The sequence below is a fragment of the Nicotiana attenuata genome, unplaced genomic scaffold, assembly GCF_001879085.1.
Source record: "Nicotiana attenuata strain UT unplaced genomic scaffold, NIATTr2, whole genome shotgun sequence".
NCBI classification, from domain to species: Eukaryota; Viridiplantae; Streptophyta; class Magnoliopsida; order Solanales; family Solanaceae; genus Nicotiana; species Nicotiana attenuata.
Genome location: NW_017674337.1, coordinates 72,779 through 94,336, shown reverse-complemented (window position 1 = coordinate 94,336; position 21,558 = coordinate 72,779). Strand labels below are relative to the sequence as shown.

Below are 21,558 nucleotides of genomic sequence, written 5' to 3'. Positions count from 1 at the left end.
AACCATGCTGCATAATTTGGATTCACTTCCCCTTTAGCAACATCTGGTACCTGGGTGCCATTTTTCAGATACTGACAATTGTTCCAATCCTGCTGGACTAAAGCCTCTGGTAATGCGGCCTCTGGATGGAGTTCAATGACCTGAGTGGTTAGATCCTCATCTTCAGGTACTACATGATATCTCCCTAGCTGCCTTAGGACTCTCTGTGGTGCGTATGGCTGGACACTCCGCAAACCCATCAACATCAAATAACCCTTTGCGGCTGTCATATATATGATTTCTGTCATCGGGAGCCAACCTATCGTCCATTCGACTTGACTTGCTTTTAGAGCTTTCAAATGGGAGATCCAAGCTTCAAACCCTTCTGGAGCATTGTAATCTTTCACCCTTTCCTTGTAGCTTTTGATGAAATTGTCTTTGCTTGAACCATAGCTCATGAACCTGGGGTGGTGGCGGAGATGCTCAATCGACCACATTTGTAGAAGAACACTGCAACCCTCGAAGAATTGAGCCCCGGATCTACACAATGTCAATGCCCGGTAAATATCTGCCAGTACTAGAGTAGCAAGTGTGTGATCTTTCTTTGTAATAAGGGTTTGTGCAACTCTAGCCATGCGGGTGTCTACCGTCTCCTCGGCATTTGGAAAGACTATGATTGCCAGGAACGCGACTATGAAGGCGAACCTACAATGAATTTGCCAAAGGTTCGTGTCCTGTTTGTTGTTCAATCCTTTTTCATGTGTTTCGAACCCGACCGAATGCCCGAATCTGGAATACAAAAATTGAAAGGAACAGCACCCGTTGTCCACATGAGCCTTCTTCATTTGTTTGCTGATATTAAGAAGATCAAAGAATTTGTGCACTGATGGGGCTCTCGGGAATATCAACTGTTGTTTCCTCATGTCCCGGCCAAAATGGATGTACCCAGCTATTTCTTCCAGTGTAGGGGTGAGTTCAAAATCTGAGAAGCGAAAGACGTTATGCACAGGATCCCAGAAGGTTACCAAAGCTTTGATCGAATCTTCCCGTGGTTTGATTTCCAATAGATCAATGAGAGCACCCAACTGCTCTTTCACCCAGTCTTGACCATCCCCATCCAAATCATACCACCACATGCGCAACTGCAACTGAGCTTGCTCTATGACTAGTAGTTTCGGGTCCTGGACAATGTTCATCTTGGTACCTGCGAATGGTTAGGGTTAGGGTTGACTCTGACAGACTTTTGAGGAAACAGGTTTCGACTTCTTAAAGAAAATGACCCTTTCCCCTTTTTACACAAAGTGGCTGCTTTCGTAAATGTGGCCCCTTCGCAATTTCAAGCAAATTTTGAGGCCGGGGGGGAAGATACTTAGAAAAAAATGACCCCTTATCGACAGATTTGCTCGTTCTCTATGAAAATAGCCCTTCAACAACTGAAGGTATTCTAAGGCTATCTCGGCGAGAACGTCGCCGAAATTGGGTCGGCTCATTCTTGACATAGATCCCTACCTACGACTCCACTTTATTTGGCTAATTTTGAAAAAGAGGCCGAACCCTATGTAGGTTGCCTACGTATCCCACATCTGGTAGGAATCAGACATGCGTAGTTCGGGCAGTCTTGACATAATTTTAAAAGAAAACACGAGTGACTCATTTTGAAAAGGCTCTCTTTTTTTTTTCTTTTTTTTTCTTTTTCAAATCCCTTTTTCTTAAAAAAAAATTCGGCAGAGTTTCGAGATATTTTCAAACACCGGGTTTATTCCCTTTCTACACCACTCTTGGTCTACACACCCTTTCAAATAAATAAATATTCACATAGCACGTAAGATGCATCAAGATGGTCTGTTATTTTGGGTACACCTGTCCTAGACGGACCCAACCCCTGTGTTGAGTCCCCTAAGTCAAATGCACGTGATGCAAACAAACGTTCCTACTAGGGATCCGGCATGAGGTTATGTTCTTCTAGGGTTTAACCTGGGGTTGTGTTCTAGACTGGGTTTACCCGAGTGGAAAACTCGAGCCGAGGTGGGGGCAACATACCGGGAGCACTAAAGTCTGCCCGGCCTTGTTGCTGGCCCATGCCTCGTTCTTAACTAGTATGACTTCTAACAGAAAGTGGGCCACGCGAACGTGTGCGCCAAATTTTAGAAGACTCAGAGGGGTGGCGTAAGAAGGCATTTTAATAAAATTCAAGCAACAATAAAATGGCAAATAGCAGCAATTAGCACATCAGGTTCACAAAATACAGGAATATCAACAATAAATAAAGCCGAGCATAATCGTATTAACAAGCTCGAATTCTGGAACCCTGAACCAGAAGTTCTGGGTTCTTGTCCCCAGCAGAGTCGCCAGAGCTGTCACGCCTCCTTTTTACTACCCTTCCGGAAGGGATATAAAAGAGTTTTTCCAATTTAAGTGAGAATCGAAACAGGATTATTATTTAAGATCAGAGTCGCCACTTGGGATAGTTTATGGTGTCCTAAGTCACCGGTTTAGAATCCCGAATCGAGGAGATTTGACTCTGTTTATGTCTGCGAAACACAGAAATCCGAGTAAGGAATTCTGTTAACCCGGGAGAAGGTGTTAGGCACTCCCGAGTTCCGTGGTTCTAGCACGGTCGCTCTGATCATACTTGGCTTAATCAAATTGATTAATTACTGATTTTAGAACCTATGTGAATTTGCCTTTTTAATTAAGAAACAGGTCACGCGTACGTGTACCCATTTGTTTGGTGCGTCAAAATTATGTCATGAGAACGTGTCCACAATTAATAACGCTTTATTATTATTAAGAAAGTTTGGCCGAAGTTGCGCGAACGCATACTCTGGTTTTATTTTTAGAAATCGTAATCATGTCACGCAAACGTGCACGCAACTACGATGGTATTTTAACGTGCCTAAAGCAAACTACGAACATTTGTTATTTTTATATCTAGGTCATAAGATTAATACGAGGGCCATGAATGATTAAATTGTGGATGGCGCACCTCGAACTATATGAACTAAATTAAATTAGTGGTCTATTAATAACAATTTTATTATTAAGAAAGTTTGATCGAAGTTGCGCGAACGCATACTCCGATTTGATTTTTAGAATCGTAATTGGTCACGCAAACGTGTACACAATCACAATTATAAATTAAATCGCGCCTAAAGTCTTTTCTACGAATATTCATTCTTAATAAATAATGTAACATTTGTGAGGGCCATGAGTGACTTAATGTGGATGGCACACCTCAATTATTGGTAAAGGACAATGCTTGATTTGAAACAGCCTACTAACATTTTGTTAAGGAAAAGTTCGAACCATCAGTAAAAGAGCTTGAGGTACATGTGCTAGTCTTTGAATTATTTTTGGAGTAAAAGCGGGCCAACTACAAGCCCAAATTACATGCAGAAACGGCAGAAATAAGTTGGGACAAAGGGGATTGGGCTTAAACCGACAGGTATAGAGGAGTATTGGGCTAGAAATTGAGCCCAAAAGTGAAGCTGGGCAAACGGTTGATGAGCTCCAAACGGGCCAGTAAGTGCCAGGCCCAAACACTGCTCGATCATGCCCTGGGCACTGAGGTCCACATACGTTACGCCAAGCAGACAATTTAGACTTATAGGAAAACTAAACAAAACTTGAGATTGAACTTGTAATGTGAATCAAAACATAAATGCAACAAGACTTGAAGCTTCAGTTGTTTTAAGTTATCATTAAAATCTAGCAGCTGAAATTACTTCTAATGCATCTAAAACCCAGAAATGGAAAAGAAAAATAATGAAAACACATTTGGACCTTGTCCACCTGAGATAGGCCAAGGTCAAGCCCAACAGCCTCCAAATAAAAGAGGGCCTTCAATATTAGGGCCCTTCTTGGGCCCAATTCCCCTAACTCATTAAGACCAAACGATACAACAATTAGAGGTATAGTGGGTGTCCAGGTTATGAACTAACTTCGGATAATTTAATACCAATAATGACAATGTAGGGACAATTCACATATTCCAACTAATTTAACCAAACCTAAAGGGATCCAGCATTATGAATACTGATGTAAACTTGCAACACATTTACCCTGGCTTTAAATATCTTTGACACTTTTCAAAACTTAGTTGAAAGTATTTGTCCATACCAATGTGCACAAATAACATACAATCATAAATCTTAATACAGTCCTCAATACTACAGTTCTTTCAAATTGTAACAGAAGCTATTCAAACACATAAGAAATACTGAATCATCTCCAACTCTCAACCTATGACTGACTGAATAGAGACAAACATCTAATCTATGGAGGAGGGAAACAAATTAAACAAATGAAAGGAAGACTACCAATAAAGAAGAAAAGAAAGATATTAAGAGATGGATAGAAAGATATTAAGAGATGGATCTGGAGTGCACTTCCAATCAGCATATTAAAACTTCATGTTTTGCATTTCAAAGGTTATGAAAGTACCTGGATACAGCAATCAGGAAAAGAAAAATTCTGAGATTAGCTAGACAACAGCAACAGAAAACCAGCAGCAAAACACAGCAGTGATAATCGAAATTTAGCTTCAGTAACCAGCCATTATTCAGCTTAGACAGCCAGAGAATCCATGGAAAACCCTTTTTAAAACTCAGAAGAAAACCAGAAAGATTAACCTAGTGAATGTAGGGAATTCTAATGTTTTTTTTTTTTTTGTGATTTTCAGTGCAGAGAGTGATGCTCCAAATCTGGTTTCGAGTAAAGGAAATGCAGCCTCTTTATAGGCCTAGAGAAATTCCATGTGCTCAAACAGAATGAGGGAATCCTTCCCTTCAGCCAAAAAGCATCTTTTAACAAACTTGTACAGCTGGCTTTTACTCATTGGTTTCAGCACTTCAGCTAACCAAATAAGGCCAGCTGCCCTCTATTCTAGAACCTTCCAACTGGTCTTTATCCTATTATATTTACCCAACCACTCAAACAAACCCCTCAAGTCCCCTTTTGTTCAATTGAACCCTAGAAATATCTAGTGATTTACAGATTATAGCAAACATCAACAGGGCCAATAATTATCCTAAATCAAAATCAAAAGGACTGCCCAAATCAGAATCAACCATATTGGTCTATACTAATATAGGCGATATGAACAAACAATAGAATACTGAAAGCCCTAAATCACGCTAACTAAATCAGAAAACAATTGTGAAAGGGAAAACAAAAAAGAAAAAGGGCAGAAAATAACACACAGTCACGAATCTGAAACAAATCAATATTACTAACTAACTTATGGCTAACAAAACAAAAGAAAACAGAATTAAATGAAAAAAAAATAAAAAAAAAACTAAATAAGGCAATAATCTAATAAGTTTTATAAAAAAAAAAACAACACACTTTTTCTTTTCTTTTCTTTGCGTTTTCAGAAACATGAATCAGAATATTTAAAAGGAAAACAAGGACGAGGCTGTACTGATCACGCCCAACTCTAGTCCTAAAAAGGATAAGCGGTCGCTGCAAATATAATCCGGTCTAAAAGTCCGGAGTCGAATCCCACGGAGAACTAAGGCTTAGCTGTATCTGTTTAATATCACCAAGAAGACAAGATTGAAAATAAATAAACAGCTGAAAACTAACTATGCTTGAATTGTAAACAATTAGAATAAAGGTCTAAGGTAATAGTTTCCCCCGTTGTTGATTTCCTTGGTTGTATGTTTCTTATAGCGTTGACTTAGTTGCCTCTATCAATCATGAACTCTCCAGCTATCATAAATCTCTCTCAAGCAATTATGATAATTTACTAGACGCACTCTCTCAAGCTACGCTAGCTAGATTCACATTACAGTTCACATAGATTGCACCCGAGGTATCGTTATCTCTAATCCAACCTCTAAACCCTCGGTTATGACTCTCGTCTATACTCCGGGAGTGATGTTGTTCAAACAACTACCTAAATATGCACTCTCTCTCAAGCAGATACATAATAAATAGGAATGGCTAATTGAGGATCCTTTCAACTAACCAAAATCAAAACGTAGTTGAACAAATAGAGATTAACAACCAACTCAAAACTATATTAATATAACAATCAATTCATCCCCAACGGGTTTCACCAAAACCTTAGATTAGAAAAGTTAGCTACTCATGAAAATAACAAAAATCACAAAAGAATTCATATTCAAAGGTAAAAGAACAAAGAAGAAGATTAAAGATTGATGCACAATGATCCTCCTTGCCTCTTGCCCTTCCTTCTGATGTTTTTCACTTCCAAAAATTATTCTCTTTCGCTCTTGGCCGGCCTCCCTCGTTTAATATAGGGTTTAGGGCTTAAAATCCCGTATTTTGCACTTTAGTCCCTGAAATTTACGCGTCCTGCCGCGGTCCCACCGCGGTTACGCCAGGACCGCGGCCAGAATGGTCCTCTGAATCTTTGGTAATGTTCTGTCGCGGTCCTACCGCGGTCCTACCGTAACCGCGGTTTGGAAAAACGTAAAACATGAAAGTTGTAGCCCTTTGAGTTATCTTTCCAACCATATATTGTGGAGCCCAAATGGAGTTTTGAGCAAAAAGTTATGTCTATTTTACTAGACAGTGCGCAATATGCCTCATCGAGTCTTCGTTTGTTCTCAACTATCAAATTTGACCCCCGAACACGATCCCGGCTTAATTCCTTGAGCTTTTACTCAGACTTCAAAGCTTCAAATCACTTAAATTCATTCCATAACATCTATATAGCTCGAAATCACTCCTACTAGGCATAAAACACACAATTAGTGCAAAATACTAGCGATTAAAGCGGAAACTCAACTAAAGTGCAGTAAATTAGAGTGTAATAATCGACTAAAATATGCAATTATAGCCTATCATCAACCTATCGAGAAACAGGAAAGACTCTGAAGTGGATCTCGCACTTGGGCTTTGATACAACTCAAAACTGACCCCAAAGGATTGTTCTTGTCAAGGACAATCCATTTGGGGTGAGTTTCGAACAATCGAGTGGAAGGAATCCCGGAGGAATGACCATGCAGATACCAGTGTTCCTTTTGATTTTCAGATTCGATATTTGACTGGTTTGAGGAGGATTTGGGGGAAATAACTCAAGGATTCGGGAAGGAGGGGTGAAGGTGGTTGTATGGTAAAGATTTGGAGGTGTTTGGAGACCAGCCGCCGCCATGAAGTGATTTCCGGCGGGCGGCGGCTAGGGTTTGGGTCGTGTGTGTTGAGAGAACAATAGGGCGGCTAGGGTTTGCTGGGGTTAGAGACGGGTGGGAATGAAAGGGTTCTCTAGGGTATGGGGGGGTCTTCAGACATATAAAAGGAAATCAAAGCCTAGTTCCCAGCCGTTGGATCCCAAAAGATCAACGGATGGGATTTAGATGCACGAAACGGTGTCGTTTCGGTGGGGGTTGCTGGACCGAGTAGGGATGAATTGGGCTTGGATCTGGAACGGGTGGAGGGGGGAATTATTTGGGCTTTAGTAATTTGGCCCTAACAGCCCTTTTTCTGTTGTTTTTTTCTTTTCAATTGTTTTCTTTTCCTTTTCAATTAATTAAAAACCTAAATTAAACTCTTAAATTAAATTATTTTGAAAATAAAACTGATCATTTACTAAAATACTTATGAAAATTAATTACTCCTAAATTAAAAGAGAAAATTACCAATTTTAAAACTAAAGGGCTAAAAATGCAAAAGTAAACCAATTTTTTGTGATTTTCAATTTTGATAAAGCAACTAATTCACTAATTAACCTTAAAATTGTAAAAATGAAACCTAAATGCAATGCATGGTATTTTTGGCATTTGCATGATTTTAACAAAAATAAACATGCACAGAAAATGCAAATAATTAGCACAAATTCCTTCAAAATCCTATGAAATTGTAGAAATGAAAAAAAAAATATTTTTCTTGTATTTTATGGGAGTAATTTCTATAGGGCAAAAATCGCATGCTCACAATCATCCCTGAACTGAAGTTTCATAGCAGCACCAACAGCAGCAGAAGAAAGAAGAAGAAGAAGAAGAAGAAGAAGAAAACGAAGGAGGAGAAGGAGGAGGAGAAAGGGGGCTGAAGTTGTTTAAAAAGTGGGTACAAGTTAAAAATTTTTAAAAAAAATGGGTATAGTTTAAATGGAGGCGACCAAATAGGGCGCTCCGTACAATTTTTACCTTGGATGCCGAGTAAATCAGGTGATGATTGTGAACTGCGTTTACAAATTACAATACCAAAATCAAGGCAAATGCTAGGCAGTACCCTAGCCTATCCGCCAATTAGCCCAATTCAAACTCCCGAAAGACTGTTAGGTCCGCCAGTTAGCCCATACTCTTATACCATTCTTACCCTCCAAAAGCTATTGAGCTCGTTGTACACAATATTTGATTAAGGCCCAAATTGGCTCTTTGTATGTATAGGCTCCCCATGTCTGCACAGATTATAGAGGGAAATTCAAAAATAGCCAGATTTACAAGTGGTCATTCAAAAATAACCATAGTTTCAAAAGTCATCGAAATTTAGCCACTTTTATGTAAAGATAAATCTGAACGAAAACACTGTTCAAAATCCGGAAAATACTCCAACATAATATACTGGAGTTGGAGTTCCAGCAAAGTATACTGGAACTGCAGTATATTTATACTGGAGTTCCAGCAAAGTATACTGGAACTGCAATATATTATACTGGAGCCAGCAAAGTATACTGGTCCAGCATAATATGCTGGAAGTTCATACATAGATGCACTGAACCCTAGTATATTATGCTAGACCGGTCTCTGTTGCAGCAAAATAGTGACTATTTTTCAATGACTTGGCAAATACTGGCTATTTTTGAATAACCAGTCCGAAAACTGGCTAACCCGTGCTATTTTAACCAGATTATATGTTCTTATTAGGCTGCCGCAATAAATTGTAAAAGCACACAAAACGGAAAACCTTCTCTAAGTGTTTGACAAAATTCTCTAAAGTTTTGTTACTTGGCGAACATGTTCCCATAGCTTTTGGCTTTTGGCTTATTTTTGTTATTTTAGCTTAAAAATAAGTGCTTAAAAGCACTTTTTTACTTTATCCAAACACTACAAAATGACTTAAAAGCTATTTTGGTTTAAAAACACTTAAAATAAGCGAATCCAAACGGATTCTAAAGTATTAGACCAGTTGGATAGAAAGAGTATATTTGAAAGAAAAAGAACATAAGAAATGACCTCTTCTTTCTCTAAAAATGTCAAATTACGTAATATTTATTACCGGACTAGTAGCTCAAAAGGAGAAGAACCATCCAACGCTGCCCATTAATTTTATTCAATGGACCGACATTTTGCCTCAATACGTTTGACCTTTTCCTTTTTGGTTTCTTATGCTGATGCATCCAGCATATTCGTTAAAATTTAACAAGAGATGGAGATGGCAACTACAAGGCAAGATGGTCAATTTTGTACAACACCCCTTATTCCCCAGCAAGTGAACTTTGCTTGCTGCTACACTAGTACTAGTACTAGTACTAGTAATAATCAAACGACAATATCATGACGAATATGGCGAAGCAGCACCGGAATAACAACATCCGGTGAGCTGAGTTGCGGTAGATGGCCTTCCGTGGAGATCACCTCCACGATAGATTTACCACCGAGGTGCTGGTGGAGGTACTCGGACACCACCACAGGCACTGCCAGGTCCTTCATGCTCTGAATTAAGTGACATGGGACAGTTACATGAGCCAACAAATGCCTTAAATCACTTAGGAATATGATTTGTAACACACTTAGTGCTATGTCCGGTCTCATGTTGAACAATGTCCTGCTGAATTCCTGAATTGCCACAGAGTCCATGTCTCCTCCTACAACTAAGGGTGCAAATCCTGAACACCATGCTTTGTAATTTGATCTCATTGCTTCAAATAATTGATCCAGATCTTCCTGTTCAAATCCTCCATAGTAGTCCGAGTCGTTCAGATACCTGAATAGAAATTATAATTTTAATATGTCGCCTTGAACACAGAGGCAGATCCAGAATTGAATTTTTCCTTTAAAAAAAATGAAGTGAAGAAGGAAGTGGAGTTCTTAACAGTTCCTCTGACCAGTAACCACTCCGAAGATAGAAAGTTAGATCAAAACAATATTTTGCAATAGAAAACAAAGACATTGGGAAAAAGAAAGTGCAGCTGCAGACCCTGCGTAAACAGCACTTGTTTGATTACCAAATTAGTAAATGATCTTAGAAGAAATGCAATTCACGCTAGGGGAGCTACCATTTAAATATCTTGGAGTACCTTGTCTTCAAAGAAATTGACTATTCAACAATGTATGCCATTGATTGAGAAGATCACTGCTAGGATCAATTGTTGGACCGCCAATTTCTCTCATACAGTGGAAGACTTCAGCTACTTAAGAGTGGTATTTGAAATGCAGACATATTGGGCGCATGTGTTTCTATTGCCAAAGAAGATTATCAATCTAATAGTTACAGCCTGCAGAACCTTTTTGTGGACAGGAAGCAGTGAAACATCAAGGAGGGTCTTAATAGCATGGGATACAGTTTGTATGCCATTATCAGCAGGTGGACTAAATGTTCTGGACATTCACTTTTGGAATAAAGCTGCCTTATGCAAACTGTTGTGGGCTATAAGTGCAAAGAAGGACACCTTGTGGGTCCAATGGATCCATAACTACAAGATCAAAATGTCATGACAATGGGTACTCCTAAGCAAGCTTGTTGGCTTATTAGAAAGGTTCTTGATGTCAGGGACTGGTTCATTGAAAAGAGCCCAACTGCTGATTTGAACAGATATCATAAGCAAGGAAAATTCAGCATCAAACAGCTCTATATTGCGACAAGACCTCAGTAACATAAGAGTCCTTGGAAGAGATTAACAACAGGATCCAAAGCACTTGCAAAACACCAATTCATACTCTGGTTGGCATTACATAGAAGATTAGCCACAGTTGATCGACTAAGGAGATGGGGAATATCAGTAGTAAGCGACTGTGTACTATGTGAAAAGAATGTGGAGGAGACAATGGAACATATGATGTTTGTGTGTCATTATTTCTAGCAAGATTGACTCTATTTTTATAGTGTCGTATTTTTAGATACCTGTTATTGCACGTATCTCCATTTGCACTCATGTCTAATTACCTTGTTCTTGCTACTGTCTGTTTATTGCTTCATTTTTACTTCTCTTGAGCCGGGGGTCTTTTGGAAACAGCCTCTCTACTATCATAAGGTAGGGATAAAGTCTGCATACACTTTACCCTCTCCAAACCCCACATGTGGGATTTTACTGGGCTTGTTGTTGTTCCATTTGTCTCATTTTATGTGAAATGTTTGATTGGACACAATTTTTTATTTTTTTAAAAAACTTTTGTAACTTGTGATCTTAAACAAACATGACATTCTATAACCGTAAACTCATGACATTAAGGATAAAATGAGAATAATTAATACCGCCAAATAAAAAAAAAATTAATCCACATTCGATATTATACCAAATTAATAAATACATGATAATTATTTTTGAATAAACTTCCTCTAACTAAGCTAGTTAATTATGTATTCTTAGTTATATTTGCAACATATTTTGGCCTAAACATAGGGGTTTACACACAAAATGAAGGAAATAAACAGAACTACGTCAACTAGGGGTGTGCATTCGATTTATCGATTCGATTTTGACCCTTATCGATAATTACTTATCGATTATCGATTTGTACATATGCTTATTGTTATCGTTTCAATAAGGTTTCGATTTTTTCGATTTCGATTTATCGATTTTTGGGGCTTATCGATTCGGTTATCGATTACACCAATAAGAAAATTTGCGGGATTACACGGAAAGTATATCGCTATAAACACGCCTAACTAATATGGACAAAAAGAAGCTAAAATAAGACGAACACAGTTTATAACATAAAAATTGTGTCAACAAGCACATGCAACGAAACTAAAGTAAGGGATCAAATGTATGCCACCAACACTCCAACGGTATAAAAAAAAAACAAAACAAAATACATCATCACGGCTAATTTTGTTTTCCATTAATTTGAACTTCACTCCCTTGAGCTTTAATATGATCATTCTTTAAATGTGGTAGAGGAAATAATAGGGTTAGGGACTTAGGGTAAAGAAAAGGGTACTATAGAATAAGGGGAAAAAAAAAGAAAGAAAAAACCAAAAACAAAAAAAAAAAATATTTGTCTTTTTAGTATATTTATCCGAAGAGGACAAAATCGAAATCGAAATCGATAACTCGATAAGGAAAATTTCGAAATCGAAATCGAAATCGATAAATCGATAAACCGATATTGATAAACCGATAATAAATAATCGATTCGATTTATCGATAAACCGATTCGAGTGCACACCCCTAACGTCAACGGTAAATATACTGTACTAATTTAAAATGTAAACAGAAATTAAGAGAGAAATGAAACCTTGGAGAGGCAGAGACAGTGACAAGTTTGGTGAAAAGATCAGGACGAGCGATGGAAGCAATGACGCCAATCATGGCAGAAACAGAGTGGCCGACGTAAATGCAACCAGGAATTTTGAGGTCCTCTAAAATCGCAATCACATCATAAGCATAGCCTTCTAGACTAGAATATCTCTCGAAGTCAAAGTAGTCAGGATTAGTAGTTCCAGCACCCATATTGTCAAACAATATGATCTTATAATCGTCAACCAAGTGAGGAACCAAGTGTTTCCACACAGACTGGTCTGTTCCGAACCCATGGGCTAACACTACGGTTTGCTCACCTGACCCTAGGATCTTCACGTTGTGTGCTTCTTCGACTATACCCATATTTAACTACTCCACTTTTCTTCACTAATTTGTTTTAGCAGCCACGGTTATAAGTAGTAGGAATATTTGGGTTTCTTCTTTGATGTGGGGGCGAGGGGGTGAGACTTGAGAGGACCTGAGGGTCGCTTTGTGTAAGATTTTTTAAAGCCTATTTTTTTTTTGGTGAATTTATATTCTCACGGCCGATAGTATAATGAATTCTTATATTATCATATCAAAGTAATTTTACAATTGTATAATTTTGATATTAAATTTAATATTCATAGCAGAAGAAACTTTATAAATGGATTAAATTACACTAAATATTTATCATATGAAAACTACTAAAATATTCATAATTTTAAAAATATATTCGTTTCGTAATAAAAGTTGAACCATTTAATTAAATCCTAAATTCACTTGTGTTGATATGATATAAATAGAGTAATAATATCTTATAGTAATAGATTAAATTATAGTGATGGTTAATTTTTTGCAGTATTGCTATATGATATCTTAAAGACTTTTTTGGTACGTTGGGATCTCTGTACGGAGAAAGAGAGCAGAGATGACCACAAACGCATGTTTTCGGAGGGTTATCTATTCTTTCCTGATAAGATTTTCAGCATTTGAAGGCTTTCTTTGTAATTTTATGTGACTCAATATGCAGCTATTTATTAGTTAAAGATTCTGATGCAAAAGTGGCAAAATTTTTACTCATGGATTGTATTAGCTTCTATTCATTTTAAAACTCACCCTAAACTTAGCTCACACAAAGGGAGATCAAATAGCTTGACTGTTTTCCAAACGATGGGAGTAAATAACAGAGAAAATATTTCGTATGACTTTTGTAAGTATTTAAATTTTTATCGGATTTAAATTTACAAAATAATTTGGACCATATTAAATTCAAGATATTAGTCCAAATAAATATTGTGGCTAGTAAATTGGGCTAATTATTTAAATCCAATATATATGTATTGGGCTAGTCCATTTAATTGGACTACAAATTAAATGATAAGTCCACTTCCTTAGCCCAAAGTCCAAATGGCTAGTAGCCCGTCTTAAAGCACAGGCTCATGCCACATGTCAAGTGACGTGGCAATCCAAGACAAATAAATGAGCCAATGAATCATGCCATGTGTCAAGTGATGTGACAATCCAAGCCAAATAAATGAGGCAATTAAATCATGCCAAATGTCAAGATGGTATTGGTCGGTTCAAACGGACCAATCAAATCGCAGAGCCACACCACCCCCTACAACTATAAATAGAGGTCTTCATAAAGCTAGAAGACACGAGAAGTGATAACAAGAAGCCAGCAGAGAGCTCGTGGATCAAATACCGCAGATTTCTCTACAAGCTACAAGTTCAAGCACTCAAGCTACAAGTTCAAGTTCAAGTTCAAGATCAAGAACGAAGCCAAATCAAATACCAAGGCGTTCATGATTAAATTACTTGTTCGTGATCAAACCCAAATTCAAGTTCAAGAAGGAGATTCAAGACCAAGCTTTACAAGCCCTTGAATCAAATCAAAGTCAAGCTCATTAAGATACTTTACATTCTTGAAGAATTAGAGGAATACCATAGAGATTGTAACACTCATTACTTACTGAAATCAAATACTACATTTGTTACACAATTTTTCAGTCTTGATTATTTGTTTTTCTCGACGCGAAAATTTATTATTACAAATTTCTGGCACGTCCAGTGGGACAATCTCTACCTCTCATCTCTTCAAATTACCAAATTTCAAGAACACAGAAATGGCTCCTAAGAAGATCAACTTCAAACTCACTACTGCTAAGGCTATGGATTCCAAGTTTTCATCTGATGTGGAAAACTTGCTGGATGCTACTACGGAAAGCGTAGGACCTGTCACTAGGAACAAAGCAAACTTGCTGGGACAAAAAGCATTTCAAATGCCGTCTGCATCGGTTCCTATCTTTGATTTTCAATCCTCAAAGGGGGCAAGATCATTTCCAACTGAATTGGAAGAAGGAGCAAACATTGCTGAAATTATTGAAAAAACATTGGCTCTAATTAGCCCTTATAGATCTAAGAATCACATCACACAGGGCGATGATGATGTCTTGATCACTGGATCTGCTCCAAGCACTCCACGTGAGTTATTCCACTCAAAGTATGGTGTAAGAGAAAATTCGTGCTTTGCTCCACCATCCACGACGGTTATCCAAGCAATGGTGACTAATACCTCAACTGTTGAAGAACAACTCGCAAATTCAACAAAGGCAATTGAAGGGTTAACGAAGCATATGCAAGATCAAGATAATCAAATTGTCAAGCTGACAGATAGAGTTGAAAGCATGATGGAGGGAGATTCAAGTCATGCACCTGGAAAGCTCCCAATGATGCAAGATAAAGGAGACTCATCTGCAAGGCAGACAACGGCTCCTAAAGAATTTCAGATTTCATCTAATGGGGTTATTCCCATTGACCAATTGAAAGACTTCATTATGGGAACCATCAAAGATAAGTACGATGTTGCTGCCAAGTCTTCTCTCGCATATGCGAAGCCATACACTGCGAGAATTGATAGTTTGAAGATGCCTGCAGGTTATCAACCCCCAAAGTTTCAACAATTTGATGGTAAAGGAAATCCGAAGAAACACATTGCACACTTCGTCGAAACTTGTAATAATGCTGGAACCTATGGAGATTATCTTGTCAAGCAGTTCGTCCGTTCCTTAAAAGGAAATGCTTTTGATTGGTACACTGATCTCGAGGCTGGTTTCATTGATAGCTGGGAGCAACTTGAACATGAATTTCTCAATCGCTTCTATAGCACAAGGCGCACTGTAAGTATGGTTGAACTCACAAATACGCGTCAATGGAAGGATGAACCAGTTGTTGATCTCATCAATCGATGGAGGAATGCGAGCCTCAATTGTAAAGACAGACTTAGTGAAGCTTCTGGAATAGAAATGTGTATCCAAGGAATGCATTAGGGACTTCGCTACATCCTGCTGGGTATCAAGCCTAAGTCTTTTGAAGAATTGGCTACACATGCTCATGATATAGAGCTAAGTATGTCTTCAAGTGGAAATCAAGGGCCACCTGTTTATGAACCTCGCAAAGTGAAGGATAAACAAGAAATAAATGCAAGTTTTTTCCGAAGTCTGAGAGCAAGGAATCAATGAATGTTAATGCCTCGCCATTAAAGGTCACTACAAAAGTGAGTAAGAAGCAAAGTGTGAAGACAACATCCTTACAGGATAAAGTTGGCCGAAAGTTAACTCTGAAGGAAATGCAAGCGAAAGAATATCCATTCTTGGACTCCGATGTCCCAGCAATTTTTGAAGAACTCCTTGAGTTGAAACTCATTGAGTTACCCGAAATGAAGTGGCCAGACGAAGCTGGAAAGACTAATGATCCAAATTATTGCAAGTACCAGCGGTTGATTGGCCACCCTATTGCAAAGTGCTTTGTCTTCAAGGAGAAAGTCATGGACTTGGCCGCTGAAGGAAAAATCTTGCTTGAGGATGAGAAAGACAGTTCGAATCAAGTCTCTTTTGTTTTTGGTTCACTTGATCCCATCGTCCTTTGTAATTTGGTCGAAGTACATGAATGTGATGACATCCAAACTGCATCATCACCAAATATGATTAAATTTGGTGACTTTGAACCTATCGATGTGAGCAAACCATTGCTTCTCCCTATGGCGTATAAACTAATAGTGGAGGAAAGATCTCAAGAGAAAGGTGAATCACGTGATGATCAAACTGATGATGAAGGTTGAATTCTTGTGACTCAAAGGGAGTCAAATAAGCAGTTGACTAGGGTAAAAATGGTGAAAAGACCCAAGAAGAAGATGATAAAGGCCTTATCCAAGGCCTCCTGAACTAAATCTGTACCCAATAACCGAGCCTCTCCCGGCTCAAACCATCCGACTGGAGGCCGACATCGCCTACCATACAACGCCTCATATGGAGCCATCTGAATGCTGGACTGGTAGCTTTTGTTGTAGGCGAACTCTGCTAAAGGCAAAAACTAGTCCCACGACTCCAAAATCAATGACACAAGCTCGGAGCATATCCTCCAATATTTGAATAGTCCTCTCGGATTGGCCGTCCGTCTGAGGATGGAACGCTGTGCTCAACTCAACCCGTGTGCCCAACTCTCGCTGAACTGCACCCCAGAAACGCGAGGTAAACTGCGTACCCCGATCCGAAATGATAGATGCCGGCACACCATGAAGGCAAACAATCTCCCAGATATACATCTCAGCTAACCTCTCGGATGAATAGGAGACTGCTATAGGAATGAGATGCGTTGACTTGCTCAGCCTATCAACAATAACCATATCGAGTCGAACTTCTTCCGAGTCAACGGAAGTCCAGTAACGAAATTCATGGTAATCCTCTCCCATTTCCACTCGGGAATCTCAATCCTCTGAAACAAACCACCAGGCCTCTGGTGCTCATACTTAACCTGCTGACAGTTCAAACATCGAGCCACATATGCAACAATATCTTTCTTCATCCTACGCCACCAATAATGCTGCCGCAAGTCCTGATACATCTTCGCGGCGCCCGGGTGAATGGAACACCGAGAACTGTGGGCCTCCGCTAAGATCAACTCTCGAATCCCATCGACATTGGGCATACAAACTCGCCCCTGCAATCTCAAAACACCATCATCATCTAAGGTCACCTTCGTGGTACCTCCACTCTGCACCGTGTCTCTCAGGAAACACAAATGGGGATCATCAAACTGCCGATCACGGATATGCTCCAATAATGAAGAACGAGCGACCGTGCAAGCTAACACTCTGCTAGGCTCAGAAATGTCCAACCTCACAAACCGATTGGCCAAGGCCTGAATATCCAAAGCAAGCGGTCTCTGGCTGACCGGAATATAAGCAAGACTACCCATGCTGGCGGACTTTCTACTCAATGCATCGGCCACCACATTGGCCTTCCCCGGGTGATACAAAATAGTAACATCATAGTCTTTCAACAACTCCAACCATCTTCTCTGCCTCAAATTCAATTCCTTCTGCTTGAACAAGTACTGAAGGCTCTTGTGGTCAGTGAACACCTCACATGCCACGCCATACAAATAGTGCCTCCAAATCTTCAAGGCGTGAACAATAGCTGCCAACTCTAAATCATACACTAGATAGTTCTTCTCCTGAATCTTCAACTGTCTCGAAGCATAGGCAATAACCTTTCCACCCTGTATCAACACTGCACCAAGCCCAATACGGGAAGCATCACAATAGACTGTATAGGGCCCTGATCCTGTGGGCAAAACCAACACCGGTGCTGAAGTCAGAGCTGTCTTGAGCTTCTGAAAGCTCGCCTCACACTCATCTGACCATCTGAACTGGGCACCCTTCTGGGTCAATCTGGTCATCGGGGCTGCAATAGATGAAATCCCTCCACAAACCATCTGTAGTAGCCTGCCAACCCCAAGAAACTTCGAATCTCTGTCGCTGATGCTGGTCTAGGCTAGCTCTTGACTGCCTCTATCTTCTTCGGGTCCACCAGAATACCCTCTGCTGATACGACGTGAACCAGAAATGTAACCGAACTCAGCCAGAACTCGCACTTCGAGAACTTAGCATATAACTGACTATCCTTCAAAGTCTGAAGAACCACTCTGAGGTGTTGCTCGTGCTCTTCCTGGCTGCGGGAGTACACTAGAATATCATCAATAAAGACTAACACGGACAAGTCCAAGAAAGGCCTGAACACTCGGTTCATCAACTCCATAAATGATGCTGGGCATTGGTCAACCCAAATAACAAGACCAAAACTCATAATGCCCATACTGAGTGCGGAACGCTGTCTTAGGGACATCAGACGCCCAAATCCTCGGCTGATGGTAGCCAGATCTCAAGTCTATCTCTGAAAACACCTTCGTACCCTGAAGTTAGTCGAACAATCGTCAAATCCTCGGCAGTGGATACTTGTTCTTAATCGTTACCTTGCTCAACTGCCGGTAATCTATGCACATCTTCATCGATCCGTCCTTCTTCTTGACAAATAACACTGGCACACCCCAAGGCGAAACGCTGGGTCTAATGAAACCCTTCTCAAGCAAATCCTACAACTGATCCTTTAACTCTTTCAACTCTGGCGGGGCCATGCAATACGGCGGGATGGAAATGGGCTGAGTGCCCAGAGCTTGATCAATAAAAAAAATCAATATCCTTGTCGGGCAGCATACCCGGCAGGTCTGAAGGGAACACCTCGGGGAACTCCCGAACAATAGGAACAGAATCAATAGAAGGGCTGGAATCGCGAACATACGCCAGATAAGCTAGACACCCCCTTCTCGATCACGCGTCGAGCCTTAACATATGAATTAACACTGCGGGTGGTATGACCTGGGGTCCCTCTCCACTCCAAACAGGGCAAATCTGGTAAAGCCAAGGTCACGGTCTTGGCGTGACAATCCAAGATAGCATGATACGGGGGCAACCAATCCATCCCTAATATAATGTCGAAATCCACCATGTCTAAGAGCAATACATCAACACGGGTCTCAAGACCCTCAAACACTACCACACAGGAACGATGAACTCGATCGACCACTATAGAATCACCCACCGGTGTAGATACATAAACAGGAATACCCAAAGCATCACTAGGCATAGCCAGGTAGGGTGCAAAATAGGACGACACATATGAATACGTAGACCTTGGGTCAAATAGCACTAAAGCATCTCTAATACAAATCAGAATGGCACCTGTAATGTCTGCACCTGAAGACTCAGCCTCTGGCCTGGCTGCTGGCTGGCCTCTACCTCTGGCGACCTGAACTCCACCTCTAAGACCTCTACCTCCACCTCTAACACCTCTGCCACCGCCTCTAGCTGGCTGGGCAGGCTGAGGAACCTCTGGTGCCTGAATCATAGCACGAGAACTCTGATGCTGAGAGCTGCTCAAAACTCGAGGGCAAAACCTGACAATGTGCCTCGGATCACCACAAGCATGGCAAGACCTCGTCTGCTGCGGCTGAGCACCCCTCAACCTCGGGCAAACCCTCCTGTATTGACCATACTCACCACACGCATAACATCTACACAAATGCTGCAGCTAAGGGAACTGAGGCTGACCCTGTCGACCTGAATGACCACCTAAAGTACCATGAGTGACATGGGGAGCTGACTAAAAGGTCCTAGGAGAACGGCCTCTACCATAAGTACCTCTACCTCCAGACGAGGTACCACTGAATCTGCCTGCATGAAGGGGCCTCTTATCCGACCTATGACCGCCTCCCTGTGGCAGGACCACCTCAACTCTACGGTCCACATTGGCCGCCTCCTGAAAAGTGATCTCACTCCCAGCCCGAGCCACTGTACCCGGCTGATCTGCCACCGCTGGCTGAACTCCTGGAAGCAAACCCGCTCGAATGACACTCTCCACGAAGCCTACCAATCGGACCAGAGCGGTAGATGAGGACGTGCGTGTTCTCGCCATCTGCGAAAGAACAGAGTAGAAACTCAATCGGGGTTTGAGAAACAGAACCGCACGACAAGAAAGAACAAATGTGAAGTTTTTCCTAACTCTGTAGCCTCTGGGGGATAAATACAGACGTCTCCGTACCGATCCCTCAGACTCTACTAAGTTTGTCCGTGAGTTGTGAGACCTATGTAACCTAGTGCTCTGATACCAACTTGTCACGACCCGGATTTCCCACCCTCGGGAGTCGTGATGGCGCCTACTAATAGGATCTAGGCAAGCCAATTATCGAATACCTCTTTTAGCGAACATCGACAATATTAACAACAATGAAGCATTTAACGAATAAGGCGGAAGTCTCAAATAAAATTTACTAAAAGAAATGCAGAAGTTTAACAATCCTCTACCCAAGACTGGTGTCACAATACTCACGAACGTCTAGAGAAATACTAAATACAAGGTGTGAATGAAACATAAAATTGTCTGCTACGGTACAACGATAACAAACCAAATAAAATAGAAAGGACTCCGGGCCTGCGGACGTCAGCAAGGCTACCTCGAATGTCCCTGGACTGGAAACTCGCTCCCAGAATGCTACTGTTACTCAAATGCTGCTCCAGCACCTGGATCTGTGCAAAAAGATGCACAGAGTGTAGCATCAGCACAACCGACCCCATGTGCTGGTAAGTGTCTGGCCTAACCCCGGCGAAGTAGTGACGAGGCTAGACCGGACTACCAAACAAGCCTGTGCAGTTCAAATATATATATACGCAATAGAAGAGAATACAGAAATTTAACAAGTCAAGAGGGAGGAGAGCATGCTGTAGGGGCTGTAGTAGTTTAGAATACAAGGTCAATAAATAAGGAATGAAACGGTACAACTACAAAGTCAACGAGAGTGATAATCAAAAGATGGCACGGAATGTCCCTTCGTGCATTACTAATCAAAACATGGCACGGAATGTCCCTTCGTACATTAATAATCAAAACATGGCACGGAATGTTCCTTCGTGCATTAATAATCAAAACATGGCACGGAATGTTCCTTCGTGCATTAATAATCAAAACATGGCACGGAATGTTCCTTCGTGCAATAATAATCAAAACATGGCACGGAATGTTCCTTCGTGCAATAATAATCAAAACATGGCACGGAATGTTCCTTCGTTCATTAATAATCAAAATATGGCACGGAATGTTCCTTCGTGCAATAATAATCAAAACATAGCACGGAATGTTCCTTCGTGCATTAATAATCAAAACATAGCACGGAATGTTCCTTCGTGCATTAATATATTCTCAACACAAATCGTGCACAGCATCAACCTTCGTGCTTTATCACTCTTCCTCACCCAAGCAACAATCACAAACAATGGGGCGAGGGGATAGACAAACAGTAATAGAAGTCCCGGCAAGGGAAAAACACAAGTA

At 40.4% G+C, this 21,558-nt stretch overlaps 1 protein-coding gene across 1 annotated transcript; it reads right to left on the bottom strand.

Moving 5' to 3' along the window:
- Positions 1-9,125: 9,125 nt before the first annotated feature.
- LOC109218453 (probable esterase KAI2) lies at positions 9,126-12,848 on the bottom strand. The gene is made up of 2 exons (XM_019382820.1): positions 12,348-12,848; positions 9,126-9,873 (listed from the first exon to the last, which is right to left on the bottom strand). The coding sequence occupies exons 1-2, from the start codon at positions 12,713-12,715 to the stop codon at positions 9,429-9,431; spliced, it is 813 nt and encodes a 270-aa protein (XP_019238365.1). The 5' UTR covers positions 12,716-12,848; the 3' UTR covers positions 9,126-9,428.
- Positions 12,849-21,558: the final 8,710 nt, after the last annotated feature.